General features: G+C 44.2%; 1 protein-coding gene across 3 annotated transcripts in view; it reads right to left on the bottom strand.

The window, feature by feature from the left end:
- LOC140714304 (contactin-associated protein-like 5) overlaps positions 1–18,174 on the bottom strand; it is a 1,942,527-nt gene that overhangs the window by 275,203 nt on the left and 1,649,150 nt on the right. For all 3 annotated transcript variants that reach the window (XM_073025413.1, XM_073025423.1, XM_073025434.1), the window contains one exon: positions 11,148–11,387. In XM_073025413.1, coding sequence (XP_072881514.1) covers positions 11,148–11,387 — 240 coding nt within the window. The remainder of the gene's footprint in view (positions 1–11,147; positions 11,388–18,174) is intronic.

The following is an 18,174-nucleotide window of genomic DNA, read 5'->3' as shown; positions in this document are numbered from 1 at the left end:
AAAAATAGTCCAAAGATGTTAAAGGACTATAAGTTCAAAAGATATCACCACACAGTTCCACAAGTCCCCAGGGTCCCGACAGACTCGCCATCCCACGCCAGCAGCAGAAGGAAATACTCCCGCTATGGACATCCACGGTGCCACCCGACTCAGCCTGGCAGATGCAGCACACACCGAAAGCTCCGTTGAACCTAGCCTCGCAGACACAGCACACAGTGAAAGCGACCTCACCGCAGCGGACTCTGAGTCCGTCGAACCTCCGAGCCGACGACCACCCCTCCGGCACAGCTTCTCCGAGTACCATCTTTTGTCAAGCGTATTAAGACGGCCCCGCCAACGGCCATTGGCAACACGACCCCAAGGACTGGGGGCCTGTTCTTCCCAGCAGAGACCCGGACCTCGCAGCAGCAGCAGCAACAAAGAAGGTCTTCCTGGAGATTTCCAGATGTTCCTCCATGCTCCCACATCCATTTTCAATCGATTATGATTGTGCACGGTACCCCACTTCACAAATAACAGATAATCAGCTCCGGAGTGGCCACTGCAAGCTGCGTCTCACTGCCATCTTGGAAAAACACTGGTCTGATTCCACAACATATGGACACATTTGAAGGACTGAGAACTCATGTTCTCAATATTATTCATCCATCTGTCTCTCTCTATCTTTACTTGTTGTTTTTTGTTTTTATTTACACAGTTTGTTTTCTTTTACACATTGGTTATTTGTCTGTCTTTGGCTGTCTGTAGTTCTTCATTGATTCCATGTATTTATTTGTATCTACAGTGAATACCAATAAGGGTAATATATGGAGACATCTATGTACTTTGACAATAAAGTTACTTTGAACTTTGAGGCAGAGTACTGAAAGCTGCCGGGAAAAAAAGTCGTCAATATCACGAAGAATCCCACACATCCTGCTTATGGACTATTGTTCTCATTGTATCAGGGAGCAGGCTACACAGCAACCACACCAGGACCTAGACTCAAAAATAGTTACTTTCTCTAAGCCATCAGGCTGATCAACACCTCCAGCCACTAACCCACCCACCATCATTACATACACATCACCTTCTTCACTTTATGTACAGGCAGTATAATCAGTTTATGTATCTTGTACATTGCATTTTATAGCCAGTAATCTGCCCTTAATGTTTATAATTATTATGTTTTTCCTGTTTCCTTGCAGTGTACCTTATGTTTATTGTGATTTTTATACTGCATTAAGTCTGGAGTAACAATCAGTTTGTTCTATTTTGCGCTCATGTACTGAAGTATGTCAGTAAACAATCTTGAATGAGAAACAGACTCCCTTCCTCAGACTGTCTACACTTCTCCAAGCATGGTAAAAGCAAGCAGCAAAGACTCCTCCTACTCTGAGCATTCCTTCTTCTCCCGTCCTCTGAAGAGCAGAACGCGCAAAACCTTGAAAACATATACAGCTAGGTTCGAGCAGTGCTTCAATCACACTGTTATAAACCTATTGAACAGAATATTGTACAATAAAAATGAACCCAGCCTCTCAATCTATGCTGTCATGTACTTTGTACCGTATTGTCTAGCTGCACTGTGTTTTCACTGCAACTACAGCACTATGTTCTTCATTCTCTTTTTTTTTAAAAAAACCTTTTGTACTGGTTCCTTAAACTTGTCCTAGCCCAGGGAGGTAGTAGGGCTAGCACACCAATGGTGTGCGTCTTATATAGTCTCTGACAACGAAGTCCAGTTCCTGGCCTTTCTGTACGGCTTAGCTACTAAGCCCAGTGGAACCATTTCTACCGACTGGAGAATGGGCAAAGGCAGGTCACTGGCATCTTAAAACCAGTTGTTTTGGGCAAACGGGGCTCGTCAGCTGGGGTTGACAATTCATCCAGGAGAAGAAAAACTCTGATCTCGAACTTCCACTGCCTTATGGGATGGCTTTGGAGTTACCCCAAGAAAAGTTCCAAAGCTGGAGTACCTAAGGCAGTCCTACGCCGAGTTTGAAGCTCACTAGCAACTCCTACGACACTGCCGGTGCCAAACTGCGTCAGTCTCTGTCGTTCCTTTGGATTTAGCAGCTGTATGGAGAAGGGAGCTTGCTGCATGGGTGGTAGCTTGCTCTCCATATCGTACTGCCCTGACCTGTGAGTCACATGCATCCAGGGTCAACCCCAACCAACAGAGAGCCTCACCTTTTAACATACTTACATATTGAAATAATCTGTAGAGATGGACTACAAAACTAAGGTGTTCTCTCTATCTCAGTTCATGTGATGATAATAATACACAAATTCCAATTTTAAATACATCTACCTGTGCTAAGTCATCACAGGAATATTATCAAACAATGTTTAGTACTGAGTTGATATAAGGAGATATTACAACAGGTGCCCAAAATTACAGTTAATGAAAAACATATGAAGAAGCTTCTTTAAGGAGAAGGTAAATAGGAAAGGTAATTAGTGGAGAAATTTGCAATTTGGGACACAGCCAGCTGATCAGTGAGAAATGAAAATTACCCAGGGAGTGTTTAGTCTTTATTCATAAATGACATCTTCATCCTAAACCACATACTCCATAAATAACTACACATTTTGTTTTCCCATATGCTATCAAATATCATAAGACATAGGATATGAATTAGACCATTTGGCCCATTGAGTCTACTCTACCTTTCCATCATGGCTGATTTATTATCCCTCTCAACACCGTTCTCCTGCCTTCTCCTGGTAAATTTTGACACCCTGACTAATAAAGAACCTATCAACTTCTACTTTAAAAGTACCCAGTGAATTGGCCTCCGCTGCCATCTGTGGCAATGAGTTGCACAAAGCCATCTCCATTTGGCTAAAGAAATTCCGGCTCATCCCTTTTCTAAATGGACATCTTTGTATTCGGAGGCTGTGCCCCCGGTCTTAGATTCCCCCACTATAGGAAACATCCTTTCCAGGTCCATTCTACACAGGCTTTTCAATATTCAATACATTTCAATAAAATCCCCCCCCCCCCCCCCCATTCCTCTATACTCCAGTGAGTACAGGCTTAGAGACATCAAATGTTTCTCAAATGTTAACCCTTGGATAATTCCAGTGAACATCCACTGAACCCTTTTGAATACCAGCAAGAGTTTTCTTAGATAAGAATTTCGAAACAGCTCACATATTCCAACTGCGCTCTGACCAATGCCTTATAAAGCCTCAACATTTCATCCTTGCATTTATGTTCGGACATGAAATATTTTATGTATAAAAGCATACAACCAAACTTGCTTACAATCATAACTGATCTGTATGAACGGTAGGCAAGGCAAGATTTTTACTGTGCCTTGGTACATGTGACAATAATGAACCAATTGACTTTCATTTCTGATGAAGACAGGAGTCCTGACGAAGGGTCTCGGCCCGAAACGTCGACAGCGCTTCTCCCTATAGATGCTGCCTGACCTGCTGCGTTCTACCAGCATTTTATGTGTGTTGCTTGACTTTCATCTCTGCTGCCTCAGGCTAAGGGAACGTAATCAAAGATCCCTTCCAGCCTCATTCTCTTTTCTCCCTACTCCTATTGGACAGTACATAAAAACTTACCAGCAGGCTCAAGGCCAGCTTCTACCATATTGTTGCAAAAGTCATATGTGGACATTTTAATGCGCTAAAAACGAAATCTTAACCTCACAATCTACCTTGTTCTGATCTTGCATTTTGTTGATTGCCTTTCTGGTGCTGAAATATCTGGCGACATTTGCAGGTTGCCACCTCAGGTTGTGTTAGTTGTTGACGCAAATGACGTATTTCATTGCCTGTTTCGATGTACATGTGATGAATGAATCGGAATCTTTCTCTGTAACTTTTATACTTTATTCTGCATTGTTAAGAGGTTGGAAAAGATTTGCAGCTTGGGTTGATAATGTTGTTGTTGAGTGGCTCACCGAGCTGGCGTGCTAGCTTGTAGACGTTTTGGTACCCAGCTAGGCAACATCAACAATGCAACTTCGAATGAAATGTTGGTGATCTACATTGTTCGTCTGTTATGTGTCCTGTGATTAGTCCGTGTGTGTGTGTGTGTGTGTGTGTGTGTGTGTGTACATGTACCATGTCTATTGGTTACCGACTACGTGATCCGCGATTGGTTCGTTAAAAACCGATTAGGTGACAATTGTTGTCCGGGTTGAGTTAGTGGACCGTTATGTAGGATTAACGTCCTCCTCACTGATTGATGTGTGTAATCAGGTGTGAATTGGCTGTGGATTGACGATTTGCCGCTGAAGTGGGATGTAAACTGGGTTCATTTCAACGTGCCTGTTGATAGAATTTTGGGTGGACCAATGTCACTATCCTAGGCCAAGCCCGAGAATTCTTGGAGGCTTTGTTCTCCACACAGAATTGTATCAATTGTATATTCATAAATCAATTATCAGTTACCAATTTCACTACATTGCTGCATAAAATAACAAATTTCATGACATATGGTCGGTGATAGTAAACCTGTTATTCTACCAAAACATGTATGGCACAGGAATAAGCCTTTCGGCCCACCTTGGCCATGCTGATCACACTGCTTGTCCGCACCAATCCCATTTGTCTGAATTAGGCCTGCACTCTGCTTCTAATTTCCCATCCAAGTTCCTTTCAAATATTGCAGTTGTATCTGCTCCTACAACCTCCCACTGTCAGCTTGTTCCAGGCAACCTCAGTCCTCCGAGTGACAAACTCAGCACTGAGATCTGATTTAAATAACTTTCCTTGCCATAACCCTGTGCAATCTACACTCAGTGCCACATAGCACCTGTCACTAATGAAGTGGTCATTGGGTGTATGTTCACGGTCTGCCACTTCAAGTTACGATGTGTTGTGTGTTCAGAGATTCTCTTCTGCACATCACTATTGTAATAAACAATAGACAATAGGCAGTAGGTGCAGGAGTAGGCCATTCGGCCCTTCTAGCCAGCACCGCCATTCACTGTGATCACGGCTGATCATACACAATCAGTACCCCATTCCTGCCCTCTCCCCATATCCCTTGACTCCCCCCCATCTATAAGAGCTCTATCTACTCTCTCTTGAATGCATCCAGAGACTTGGCCTCCACTGCCTTCTGGGGCAGAGCATTCCACATAGCCACCACTCTCTGGGTGAAAAAGTTTTTCTGCATCTCTGTTCTAAATGGCCTATCCCTTATTCTTAAACTGTGGCCTCTAGTTCTGGACTCACCCATCAGCGGGAACATGCTTCCTGCCTCCAGTGTGTCCAATCCCTTAATAATCTTATATGTATCAATCAGATCCCCTCTCATCCTTCTAAATTCCAGTGTATACAAGCCCAGTCGCTCCAATCTTTCAACATATGACAGTCCCGCCATTCCGGGAATTAACCTTGTGAACCTACGCTGCACTCTCTCAATAACAAGAATGTCCTTCCTCAAATTTGGAGACCAAAACTGCACACAATACTGCAGGTGGGGTCTCACCAGGGCCCTGTACAGCTGCAGAAGGACCTCTTTACTCCTATACTCAATTCCTCGTGTTATAAAAGCCAGCATGCCATTAGCTTTCTTCACTGCCTGCTGTACCTGTATGCTTGCTTTCATTGACTGATGTACAAGAACACCTAGATCTCGTTGTACTTCCCCTTTTCCTAACTTGACTCCATTTAGATAGTAATCTGCCTTCCTGTTCTTGCCACCAAAGTGGATAACCTCACATTTATCCACATTAAACTGCATCTGCCATACATTTGCCCACTCACCCAACCTGTCCAAGTCACCCTGCATTCTCATAACATCCTCCTGACATTTCACACTGCCACCCAGCTTTGTGTCATCAGCAAATTTGCTAATGTTACTTTTAATCGCTTCATCTAAATCATTAATGTATATTGTAAACAGCTGCGGTCCCAGCACCGAACCTTGCGGTACCCCACTGGTCACAGCCTGCCATTCCAAAAGGGACCCGTTAATCACTACTCTTTGTTTCCTGTCAGCCAGCCAATTTTCAATCCATGTCAGTACTCTGCCCCCAATACCATGTGCCCTAATTTTGCCCACTAATCTCCTATGTGGGACTTTATCAAAAGCTTTATGGAAGTCCAGGTACACTACATCCACTGGCTCTCCCTTGTCCATTTTCATAGTTACATCCTCAAAAAAACTCCAGAAGATTAGTCAAGCATGATTTACCCTTCATAAATCCATGCTGACTTGGACTGATCCTTCTACTGCTATCCAAATGTGTCGTAATTGCCTCTTTTATAATTGACTCCAGCATCTTTCCCACCACTGACGTCAGGCTAACCGGTCTATAATTCCCTGTTTTCTCTCTCCCTCCTTTCTTGAAAAGTGGGACAACATTAGCCACCCTCCAATCAGCAGGAACAGTTCCTGAGTATATAGAACATTGGAAAATGATTACCAATGCATCCACGATTTCTAGAGCCACCTCTTTAAGTACCCTGGGATGCAGACCATCAGGTCCCAGGGACTTATCAGCCTTCAGACTCAACACCATTTCTTGCATAATATATATTTCCTTCAGTTCTTCCTTTACCCTAGTTCCTTTGGCCACTATTACATCTGGGAGATTGTTTGTGTCTTCCCTAGTGAAGACAGATCCAAAGTACCTGTTCAACTCATCTGCCATTTCCTTGTTCCCCATAATAAATTCACCCGTTTCTGTCTTCAATGGCCCAATTTTGGTCTTAACTATTTTTTTTGCTATTCACATACCTAAAGAAGCTTTTACTATCCTCCTTTATATTCTTGGCTAGTTTACCTTTGTACCTCATTTTTTCTTGGCGTAATGCACAGAAATTTGAGCTACTGTTGCCATTCTGTCAGCTTGAACTAGTCTGGCCATTCTCCTCTGCCCTTTCTCATGAGCAGGGGATTTTTGCCCACAGAACTGTCACTCACTTGATTTTTTTTTGTCTTTTGCACCTTTCTCTGTAAACTCTAGAGACTGTTGTGTATGAAAATCTCAGGAAATCAGCAATTTCTGAGATACTCAAACCACCCTGTCAGGCACTAACAATCATCCCACAGTCATAGTCACTTAGATCAGATTTCTTCTTCATTCTGATGTTTGGCCTGAACAACAAATGAACTTCTTGACCATATTTGTATGATTTTATACATTGAGTTGTTGCAACATGATTGGCTAATTAGGCATTTGGATTTATGAGCAGATGTACAGGTATACTCTACATAATAAAGTGGCCACTGAGTGTAGTTCTAGATTCCTCTGTTATAGAATAAGATTTTGAATATCTCTCCTACATATGCCCCTTATAATTCTATAAACCTATTTGTCCTTAGTCTCCTATGTTCCAGTGATAATAAACTCAGACAATCTAACCTATCCTACATTCCTGTTGAATCTCCTCTGGGCTCTCTCTATTGCTAGTGCATCCATGCAAATAGTTCAAAATAGAAGTGCATCAAGTAGTATGAAGGCAAAAACAATTAACAGAATGTAGAGCTTTGTGCTAGAGTTAGAGAAAATACAGTGCAGGCAGACAACGAGGTGCAAGGGTGATGAGGAGCTAGATTGTATGGTCAAGAGTTAATCTGTTCAAGATAAAAGCAGAATAGAAGTTGTCCTTGAGCCTGGTGGAGTGTGTTTTCAAGCCTTTCTGTCTCTTGCTCTAGGTTCAGTGTGGAAGAAACCTTTGATTATGTTGGCTGCATTTCTGAGATAGTGGAAAGTGTATACAGAGTCCATGGAGGGAAGACTGGTTTAGTGTAGGTTAGCGACAAAGCAGAATCAGCTGATTATGTAAGTTCAAAATAAGTTTATCATTGAAGTACGTATACCAGATACAACCTTGAGAGTCACGTTCGTGCAGCACCCTCAGGAAAAAAGACAAATACAAAAGAACCCATGAAAAGCCATGTATAACAAAGACCAACAAACATCCAATGTACAAAAGAGAACAAATCGTGCAAATAATAAAAAAGTTAACAAATAATACTGAGAACATGAGCTGCAGAGCCTCCGAAAGTGAGTGCACAGGCTGTGGAGTTAGCTTGGCACTGAGGTGAATGAAACCATCCACACCAGTCCAGGAGCACGATGGTTGCAGAGCAACAACTGTTCGTGAATCTGATAGCATGGAACCCAGGACTCCTGTACCTCCCACCCAGCGGTAGTGGCGAGAAGAGAAGGAGCTGGGTGAAATACTGCCAGATGGGTTGGGCTCCGAGGAGTGCAAGTTACAGGGCTACAGGGAAATTAAGTAGCACTAATGGGATTGTTTCTCTAAAAGCCAGCGTGAATCCAATGGGCCAAGTGGATTCCTTCTGGATTGTTATAAGACAAAGTCTTCCTTGGCATTGCCATCTGGAATCTGGAGTGTGGCATCTGGAATAAGCATAAGGTCTATTTATTACCTTTCACCAAACATCTGTTTTCAAATAATTACTGAATATTGAGCAGACAATAGTTGTGCCCAGTGAGAACGTTCATGCATTTAAAATCCTTCTATTAAGTAAAGATAATAATAAAGAATAATCAAGCTTTCCAGCTAATCTCACTTGATTGTTTTCTTAAAATAAGACACCTGAAGCCAAAAAAGTGTTACCATGTCCCTTAATTCAATTTCACTTGCCTGATTTATGATTTCCCCATAATAGTTTCTTGTAGTAAACCTGTAATAATGATTCTAACAGCTCTTCAGTCATGTGATCAGTGCATCAAGGGAATAGAGACAATGTTAATTGTTCTTATTCAAAATATGACAAAACAAAAGACTGTACTCCATTGAAGAATGAAACTAAACAAAAAAAACAGTGGTTACTGAAGGAAAATGAGGACATGAGCGATGATGTTTGAAAAATAATACATATAGCAGAACAGAAAATTTATGTTGGAAACGGATATTTCCAACAAAACGTCTGACACATTTTAAACCAAATTTCTTCTGTACGGAACACCTCCAAAAGAACACATCTGAGAGAGAGAGAATCCAGAGCAGAAGACAAGAGATAACAAGGCCAAATTGCCACTTGATTCTGACCCACCAATCAATAATATCATGGCTGATTTGATTGTTAACATCAACTTCATTATTTTGTCTGATCCCCTTAATCTGTCTGTCCGGCAGTTTCTTACTTATACCAGCTCCATCGAGCAACAGCGCCTCATTAAGATGTTTATTATTCTAAAATTCTTCCACATTTGCACTCCTCCTAATCTTTGTTGATGCAATGAAGGGTCTAACCCAGATCTACAACACTCAGAGGACTCAGTACTCCTGGATATTCCTCACTAAGGCTCATTCTTCAGCTGTTATGTTTGTGGAAACTTCTCTGTTTATTTCCTTTCACTTTCATCTCTCAACATCAAAAAGGCACTGAGAGAAAGAAGACCATAGTGCAATGGAGCAGAATGAGGCCATTCAGCCCATCGAGTCTGCTCTGCCAATCCATCATGGCTGATTTATTAACCCCCTCAACCCCATTCTCTTGCCTTCTTCATGTAATCTTTGACATCCTTGTACCCAAAGATCTATCAAACACTGTTTTAAGCACACCCAATGACTTGGCCTCCACAGCCATCTGTGGCAATGAATTCCACAGATTCACCACCCTCTTACTCAAGAAATTCCTCCTCATCTCAGTTCTAAAGGGGTGTCCTTGTATTCTAAGGCTGTGCTCTCATTTCTTAGACTCCTCACATTATAGGAAACATCTCTCCATATCAGCTCTGTCTTGGCCTTTCAGTATTTGACAGGTTTCAATGAGAAAAGATCTTCATTCTTCTAAACTCCAGTGAGTCATCAAATATTCCTCAAACATTAACCCTTTAGTTTCTGGAATCATTATCGTGAACCTCCTCTGGACCCTCTCCAATGTTAGCCTCTGGACCCTTCTTTCTTAGATAAGGAGCCCCAAAAGTGCAAAAGACATTGATGTGATACATTAACCCCTCTCTCTGCAACTGGATCCTTAATATCTGACCAACAGACTGCAATTAGTAAGAACAGGCAGCAACACCTCTGCCACAATTATTCTAAACATTGGTGATCCACGAGGTTGCATCTTCCTGCACTAACTCCAGCTACAGGTTTATGGAATATATCACTGTACGGGCTATATTTCAAATAACAATGAGTCAGAGTACAGGAAAGAAATAAAGAGCTGAATGACATGATGTCATAAGAATAACCTTTCTTTTAATATCAGTGTATCAAAAGAGCTGGTCAATGACTTAAAAAAGGTGGACGATGCACACAGACCGGCCTAGATGTCACCAGTACTCTGTCCTGGTCTAACTGTGTAAATGGCATGGGCAAGAAAGCTCACCAAAGCCTCCGCTTCCTCCGGAGGCTAAAGAAATTTGGTATGTTTCCGCCCAACCCTTATCAATTCTTATTGACGCACCATAGAAAGCACCCTGTCTGGTTTAGTGTGCATACGCTCAGCACGTGATCACAATAAATGGTAGAGAGTTGTGGACACAGCTCAACACATCATGGAAACCAGCCTCCCTTCTTTAGAATCTATCTATACTTTTCACTAATTATGCTGGTGGCTTTATTGAGGCAAGGATGTCATCCACTGTAGACATTCTCTCTTCTGCCCTCTTCTCTCAGGCAGAGGACAAAAAAGCCTGTACAACTAGCTTCAAGGACAGCTTCCAATCAGACTTTTGACCTTACAAATGATCTCATTCTGATCTTGCACCTTATTGACTACCTGCACTGCACTTTTAAGGTATTCTAATATTTTATTCTGCACCCTGTTGACGATTTATCTTGCACTACATAAATGCAACATGGTGATGAATTGACCTGTATAGACGATATGGATGACAAGTTTTTCACCATACTTGGTATCCGTGACAATAAAAAGCTAATTTACCAGCTTAGTTATTCACTATTTCTGTTGCAAAACAAAATAACATTCCATCTGCATTCCTTTGCCATCATTTAAGTCCAATGGTTCTGTACTCTCTGCCGTAGAACAGTTATCAGAATGTGAAAAGTCAGAGGAATATTGATTGATATCAATATTCATAGGAACTTGCATATGGAAGTGCTGTGGAAGACTTAACAGCTACAATACTTCACATTTATTGTTACTGTCCAGGGCTGAGTTTCCAATGCAATGAATTTTTGCAGAATACTCAGGGCGGTTATCATGACATAAACAATTGTACCCAAAGTTCCTGTCTTACCGGTCTTGCAGAATGGCCCGTCATATGCAGACGAAGTGCAGTTGCATGAATATCCGTTGTATTTCTCTATACATCTCCCTCCATTATGACACAGGTTGCCATAGCTGGTGCAGTGCCCAGGACAGCCAGGTCTAACTCCAGGAGTCATTTTGGCTCGCTCTTCAAGATCGAGGTTCACCCCATTCAACTGTAAAGCCCGAATGCATCCAATGAATCCTCTCTGCCTTGAAGCTGTTCCTCCTGCAAATAAGATAACACAAATTAGATTCTACTTCATGCTTATCAAAAAAATTAAAGGAAATCAGATATTGGCATCTGCATAATCTACCTGGATGATGAACACAACACACACAAAAGCTGTGAATAAAAAAAAATCGTATACCTTGAAGCAAATCCATACAAAATGCAGGAGGAACACAGCAAGTCAGGCTGCATCCACAGAGAGGAAGAAGCAGTCAATATTTTGGATTGAGGTTCTTCATCAGGACTTTTATTCATTGAGTTCTGATGAAGCATCTCAGACCAAAATGTTGACTGTGTCTTCCTCAACCATGTATTCCTGTCTATAGATGCTGCCTGATTTTATTGAGTTCCTCCAGCATTTTGTGTGTGTTATTCTGTGTTTCCAGTATTTGCAGAATCAATCCATCCTCCCAGATCTTTCCCCAGTATCCCATTAAAAGATAAAAAACAACACAGAAATACACAGAAATACAACTTTACAACTTCTTCCCCTCCTCCATCAGATTTCAGAACAGACAATGAACTAATCCATGAATACTACCTCACTATTTTTGCTCCTTTTTGCATGACCTATTTAATTTAAAAACATATACACATTTCTTATTGTTAATTATAGTAGTTGTTACGTACTGCAATGAACTGCTGTCAGAAAATAACAAATTTCATGACATGCATTCAGTGGCAACTTTATTAGGTACAGGAGTGGAACTTGGGGTGGTGTTCTGCTGCTGTAGCCCATCCACTTCAAGTTTCAACTTGTTATTCATTCAGAGATGCTCTTCTGTGCACCTCTGCATGGTTATTTGAATTATTGCCGCCTTCCTGTAAGCTTCAGCCAGTCTGGCTATTTTTGTCTGACCTCACTTACTTAACAAGGCATTTTCGCCCATAGAAGTGCCACTCACTAGATGTTTTTTATTTCTCACACTATTCTCCGTAAACTCTAAAGACCTTTGTTCATGAAAACCTCAGGCAGTTTCAGAGATACTCAAAACACCTCATATAGCACCAACAAACATTCCACTGTCAAAGACACTTAGATCACATTTCTTCCCTATTCTGATGCTGGCTTAATTTCCAAAACTGATCCCCAATACTCATGGTCTCCAAGGCCTCTCATTTTCAGTCCTGAGTAGTCTCTTGAATTGAACATTCACAGTCTCCGAATTATAGGATTACAAAGATTTATAAACATCTGAGTAAAGTTTACTATACCTCAGTCCTCAATAGCCAGTCCTCTCTCCTGAGGCTCCCAGTTTTAGACGCTCTAGACAGTAAAGCAGTATTGCAACAACTACCCCATTTGAAGCCTCCAAATATTTTAAGAATAAGGATTTAAGAATAGCTTTATTTCTCACGGGTATATTGAAACATACAGTTAAATGCGTTATTGGTATCAAATCAAATCAGCAAGGTTCTTGCAGGGCAGCCTACAAGTGTCATCACATTTTATTGTGCCAATTTAGCATGCCCAAATCTCACTAACCTGAAACATACACCTTTGGAATGTGAGAATCTTCTGTAGAGGGTTCAGAGAAGATTCACGAGAATGATTCCAGGAATGAAAGGGTTATCGCATGAGGAACGTCTGGCAGCTTTTGGGCTGTATTCCCTGGAGTTCAGGAGAATGAGGAGGGATCTCATAGAAGCATTCCGAATGTTAAAAGGCTTGAACAGATTAGATATGGCAAAGTTATTTCCTATGCTAGGGAGTCTAGGGCAAGACGGCATGACTTCAGGATTGAAGGATGTCCATTTAGAACAGAGATATGAGAAATTACTTCAGTCAGATGGTGGTAAATCTATGGATTCGTTGCCACAAGCCACTGTGGAGGCCAAGTCATTGGGTGCATTTAAGGCAGAGATAGATAAGTTCTTGATTAGCCAGGGCATCAAAGGGTATGGGAAGAAGGCAGGGGAGTGGCGATGACTGGAGGAATTGGATCAGCCATGACTGAATGGCGGAGCAGACTCAACTGGCTGAATGGCCTACTTCTGCTCCTATATCTTATAGTCTTATGGGAAGAAACCAGTGGACCCAGAGAAAACCTGTGTAGTCACAGGAAGAACGTACAAACTTCTTACAGCAGCAGGATCAAGCCCCAATCTTACAGCTGCTGCTAACCGCTACACTACCATTCTACCCCTGTACTTCTTAAAGCAACTTAAGTATAGAAATGTACAAGAGAAACTTGGAGGTTACAATATTCTCCTTTTGTGATGAAAGTAGATGTACAGAAATTGTGTCAAAGGAATTTTGGGTGAGTGAGTAGGCACACCTCAAGGTTAAATAATTACTGATATTCTACTCAAAGACCTTTGCCCATTAAATCATTGAATGAACTGACCATGGATAGGGATTTAATAGAAAAACAGAAACATAGAAAACCTACAGCACAATACAGGCTCTTTGGCTCACAAAGTTGTGCTGAACATGTTCCTACCATAGAAATTACTAGGGTTACACAGAGCCCTCTATTTTTCTAAGCTCTATGTACCTATCCAAAAATCTTTTAAAAGACCCTATCGTATCCACCTCCACCACCATTGCTGGCAGCCCATTCCACGCATTCACCACTCTCTGAGTAAAAAACTTACCCTTGACATCTCCTCTGTACCTACTCCCCAGCACCTTAAACCTGTGCCCTCTTGTGGCAGTCATTTCAGCCCTGGGGAAAAGCCTCTGACTATCCACATGATCAATGCCTCTCATCACCTTATACACCTCTATCAGGTCACCTCTCATCCTCCGTCGCTCCAAAGAGAAAAGGCCAAGTTCACTCAACCAGTTTTCATAAGGCATGCTCCCCAATCCAGGCAACATCCTTGTAGATCTCCTCTGCACCCTTTCTATGGTTTCCACATCCTTCCTGTAGTGAGACAACCAGAACTGAGCACATTACTCCAAGTGGGGTCTGACCAGAGTTCTATATAGCTGCAACATTACCTCTCAGCTCCTAAATTCAATCCCACGATTGATGGAGGCCAATACACCATATGCCTTCTTAACCACAGAGTCAAGCTGCACAGCTCTTTGAGCGTCCTATGGACTCGGACCCCAAGAGCCCGCTGATCCTCCACACTGCCAAGAGTCTTACCATTAATATTATATTCTGCCATTATATCTGATCTACTGAAATGAACCACTTCACATTTATCTGGGTTGAACTCCATCTGCCACTTCTCAGCCCAGTTTTGCATCCTATCAATGTCCCGGCTGTAAGCTCTGACAGCCCTCCACACTATCCACAACATCTCCAACCTTTGTGTCATCAGCAACCTTACTAACCCAACCCTCCACTTCCTCATCCAGGTCATTTATAAAAATCACGAAGAGTAAGGGTCCCAGAACAGATCCCTGAGGCACTCCACTGGTGACCGAACTCCATGCAGAATATGACCCATCTGCAACCACTCTTTGCCTTCTGTGGGCAAGCCAGTTCTGGATCCACAAAGCAATGTCCCCTTGGATCCCATGCCTCCTTACTTTCTCAATAAGCCTTGCATTATTGCTTGCTCATTAATACTTAGGCTTTATATGGTATTGGTTAATATTGTGAATGGTGTTGGGCCCCTTATCTAAGAAAGGATACACTGGGATTGGAGACAGTGCAGAGGAGTTTCATGAGAAATATCCAGGAATGAAAGGGTTGCATTGTGAAAAGTATTTTATGGCTCCGGACCTGTACACGCTGCAGTTTAAAACTATGGACGGTGGGAGTCTCACTGAAACTTGAATATTGAAAAGCCTAGATAGAGTGGACATGAACAGGAGGTTTCCTGTAGCGGGGGGCATCTAGGACCAGAGGGCACAGCTTCAGAATAGAGGGATGTTCAATTAGGAGGAACTTCTTTAGCCAGAGAGTGGTGTATCTGTGGAATCCATTGCTACAGGTGGCTCTGCTGGCCAAGTCATTGGGGATACGTAAAGCAGAGATTGATATATTCTTGATTGGTAAGTGTATCAACTGTTACAAGAAGAAGGCAAGAGAAAGGGCTTGAAAGTGGTTATAAATCACCCATTGATGGAATGGTGGAGTAGGCTCAATGGGCTGAATAGATTTATCCTTCTCCAATGTCTTATGACCAATGAACTAGTGACCAGAGCTCTGGATTAATGATCCAGTGATGTGAGTGGAGATCTAGACCCACAAATGTTGTCCAGATAAAGGGTCTTGACACAAAATGCTGCCTTGTGGCGGTGTGATACACACAGCGCTGAAATAACGACACGCAGTCGGTGAGTTGCATTGGAAAAGAGATTTATTCAAATTTCACGGCCTCGTTTTAAAGCCTTCCTCTCCCACCCTCCCTGGGCGGGAATGCTATAGGGGGCGCATATTCACAGTCCCATCCCACGCGGGGGCTTTTTCCCTTGCTGATGAAGCCCTTTTTGGGACCGGCCTCTCTGCCGGCGCGCACCACTTTGTGAGCCGGTTTGAGTGCGCTGGGAAGTGGGTCACCACATAACCCCATCCCTAGAACCGGTGATACACCCCCTAATGTCCTCAGTCTGGGTCGGTCTCTGTTTGGGAGGTCTGCCTCCGCGCCGCGGTGCCGGAATCTCGACTGGCTGCGCCAAGTCCACATGGGCCGGTTTGAAAACCTCCTCTTCCCCCCCAATGTCCAGCACAAATGTGGACCCGTTGTTTCTGATCACCATAAATGGCCCCCCCCTGTTGTAGCGGTGTCCGGTGTCCGCCCCATCGTACAAAAACAAACTTACAGTTCTGCAGGTCTTTGGGTACGCAGGTCGGGTTCTGCCCATGCTGTGAAGTGGGTATGGGGGCCAGGTTACCGAGCCTCTCATGTAGTCTGTCCAGGACTGCTGCGGGTTCTTCCTCTTGCCCCCTTGGGGCTGGTATGAACTCTCCTGGGATGACTAGGGTTGCGCCGTACACTAACTCGGTCGACGAGGTGTGCAGATCCTCTTTGGGCGCAGTACGGATTCCGAGCAGGACCCAGGAAAGCTCGTCCACCCAGTTAGGCCCTTTGAAGCGGGCCATGAAAGCCGACTTCAGGTGACGGCGGAAACGCTCCACTGTGGGTGGTAGGCAGTTGTGTGGTGCAGCTGTGTCCCCAAAAGGCTGGCCATAGCTGACCACAGGCTGGAGGTGAACTGGGCACCTCTGTCAGAGGTAATGTGGGCCGGTACACCAAAGCGAGATACCCAGGTTGCAATCAGTGCTCGGGCGCAAGATTCGGAGGTGGTGTCGGTGAGCGGGACCGCCTCTGGCCATCTTGCGAACCGGTCTACAATAGTCAGGAGGTGCCGCGCTCCTCGTGACACTGGCAGGGGGCCCACGATATCCACATGAATGTGGTCGAAATGCTGGCGGGTGGGGTGGAACTGCTGCGGCAGGGCTTTGGTGTGCCGCTGCACCTTGGCTGTTCGGCAGTGCATGCACGTTTTGGCCAATTCACTGACCTGCTTGCGGAGTCCGTGCCAAACGAACCTCTTGGCTACCATCCTGATGATTGACCTGATGGAGGGGTGCGCTAAGTTGTGAATGGAGTTGAAAACGCGCCGCTGCCAGGCTGCCGGGACGATGGGGTGGGGTTGGCTGGTGGTTACATCACAGAGTAGGGTCCTCTCACCTGGGCCTACGGGGAGGTCCTGGAGCTGCAAACCGGAGACTGCAGTTCTGTAACTAGGGATCTCATCGTCTGCCTGCTGCGCCTCCGCCAGCACTTCATAGTCTACCCCCTGGACTAGGGCTTGGATGTTAGGTCTGGAGGGAGCGTCCGCCACGACATTGTCCTTTCCCGAGACAGGCCGGACATCCGTTGTGTATTCGGACACGATGTAGGACAGATGTCGCTGCTGGCGGGACGACCAGAGGTCGGATGCTTTCGTGAACGCAAAGGTAAGTGGTTTGTGGTCCGTGGACGCGGTGAAGGGCCTACCTTCTAAGAAGTACCTGAAATGCCGGATTGCCAGGTATAGCGCCAACAGTTCCCGGTCGAAAGCACTGGTGGTCGTAAGTGTTTGCTGAAGAACGCCAGGAGTTGCCAGTGACCCTCGATGAGTTGTTCCAGCACCCCACCGACTGCCGTGTTGGATGCATCCACTGTGAGGGCGGTAGGGACGTCCGTTCTGGGGTGCACTAGCATCACGGCGTTTGCCAAGGCTTCTTTGGTTTTAATGAAAGTGGCTGTAGACTCTTCGTCCCAGGTAATGTCCTTGCCCTTACCCGACATCAGGGCGAACAGGGGGCGCATGATTCTGGCTGCTGAGGGAAGGAAGCGGTGGTAGAAATTCACCATACCCACGAATTCCTGCAGGCCTTTGATTGTGTTGGGTCGGGGGAAGTGGCGGACCGCGTCTACCTTGGCAGGCAGAGGGGTTGCCCCGTCTTTAGTAATCGTGTGGCGCAGGAAGTCGATGGTGTTGAGCCCGAACTGGCATTTGGCCGGGTTGATTGTTAGGCCGTATTCACTCAGTCAGGCGTAGAGTTGACAGAGGTGGGACAGATGCTCCTGGCGACTACTGCTGGCTATGAGGATGTCGTCCAAATAGATGAAAGCGAAGTCCAGGTCGCGTCCCACCGCGTCCATTAACCGCTGAAACATCTGTGCGGCATTCTTTAGGCCGAACGGCGTGCGGAGGAACTCGAAAAGGCCGAACGGGGTGATGAGTGCCATTTTGGGAATGTTGTCCGGATGCATCGGGATTTGATGGTAACCCCGGATGAGGTCTACCTTGGAGAAGATCCGTACGCCGTGCAGGTTTGCTGTAAAGTCCTGAATGTGTGGCACAGGGTAGTGGTCTGGTGTTGTAGCC

The sequence above is a fragment of the Hemitrygon akajei genome, chromosome 2, assembly GCF_048418815.1.
Source record: "Hemitrygon akajei chromosome 2, sHemAka1.3, whole genome shotgun sequence".
Classification (NCBI taxonomy): Eukaryota; Metazoa; Chordata; class Chondrichthyes; order Myliobatiformes; family Dasyatidae; genus Hemitrygon; species Hemitrygon akajei.
The sequence above is the reverse complement of the archived record's forward strand: the minus strand, read 5'-3'. Positions and strand labels throughout refer to the sequence as shown.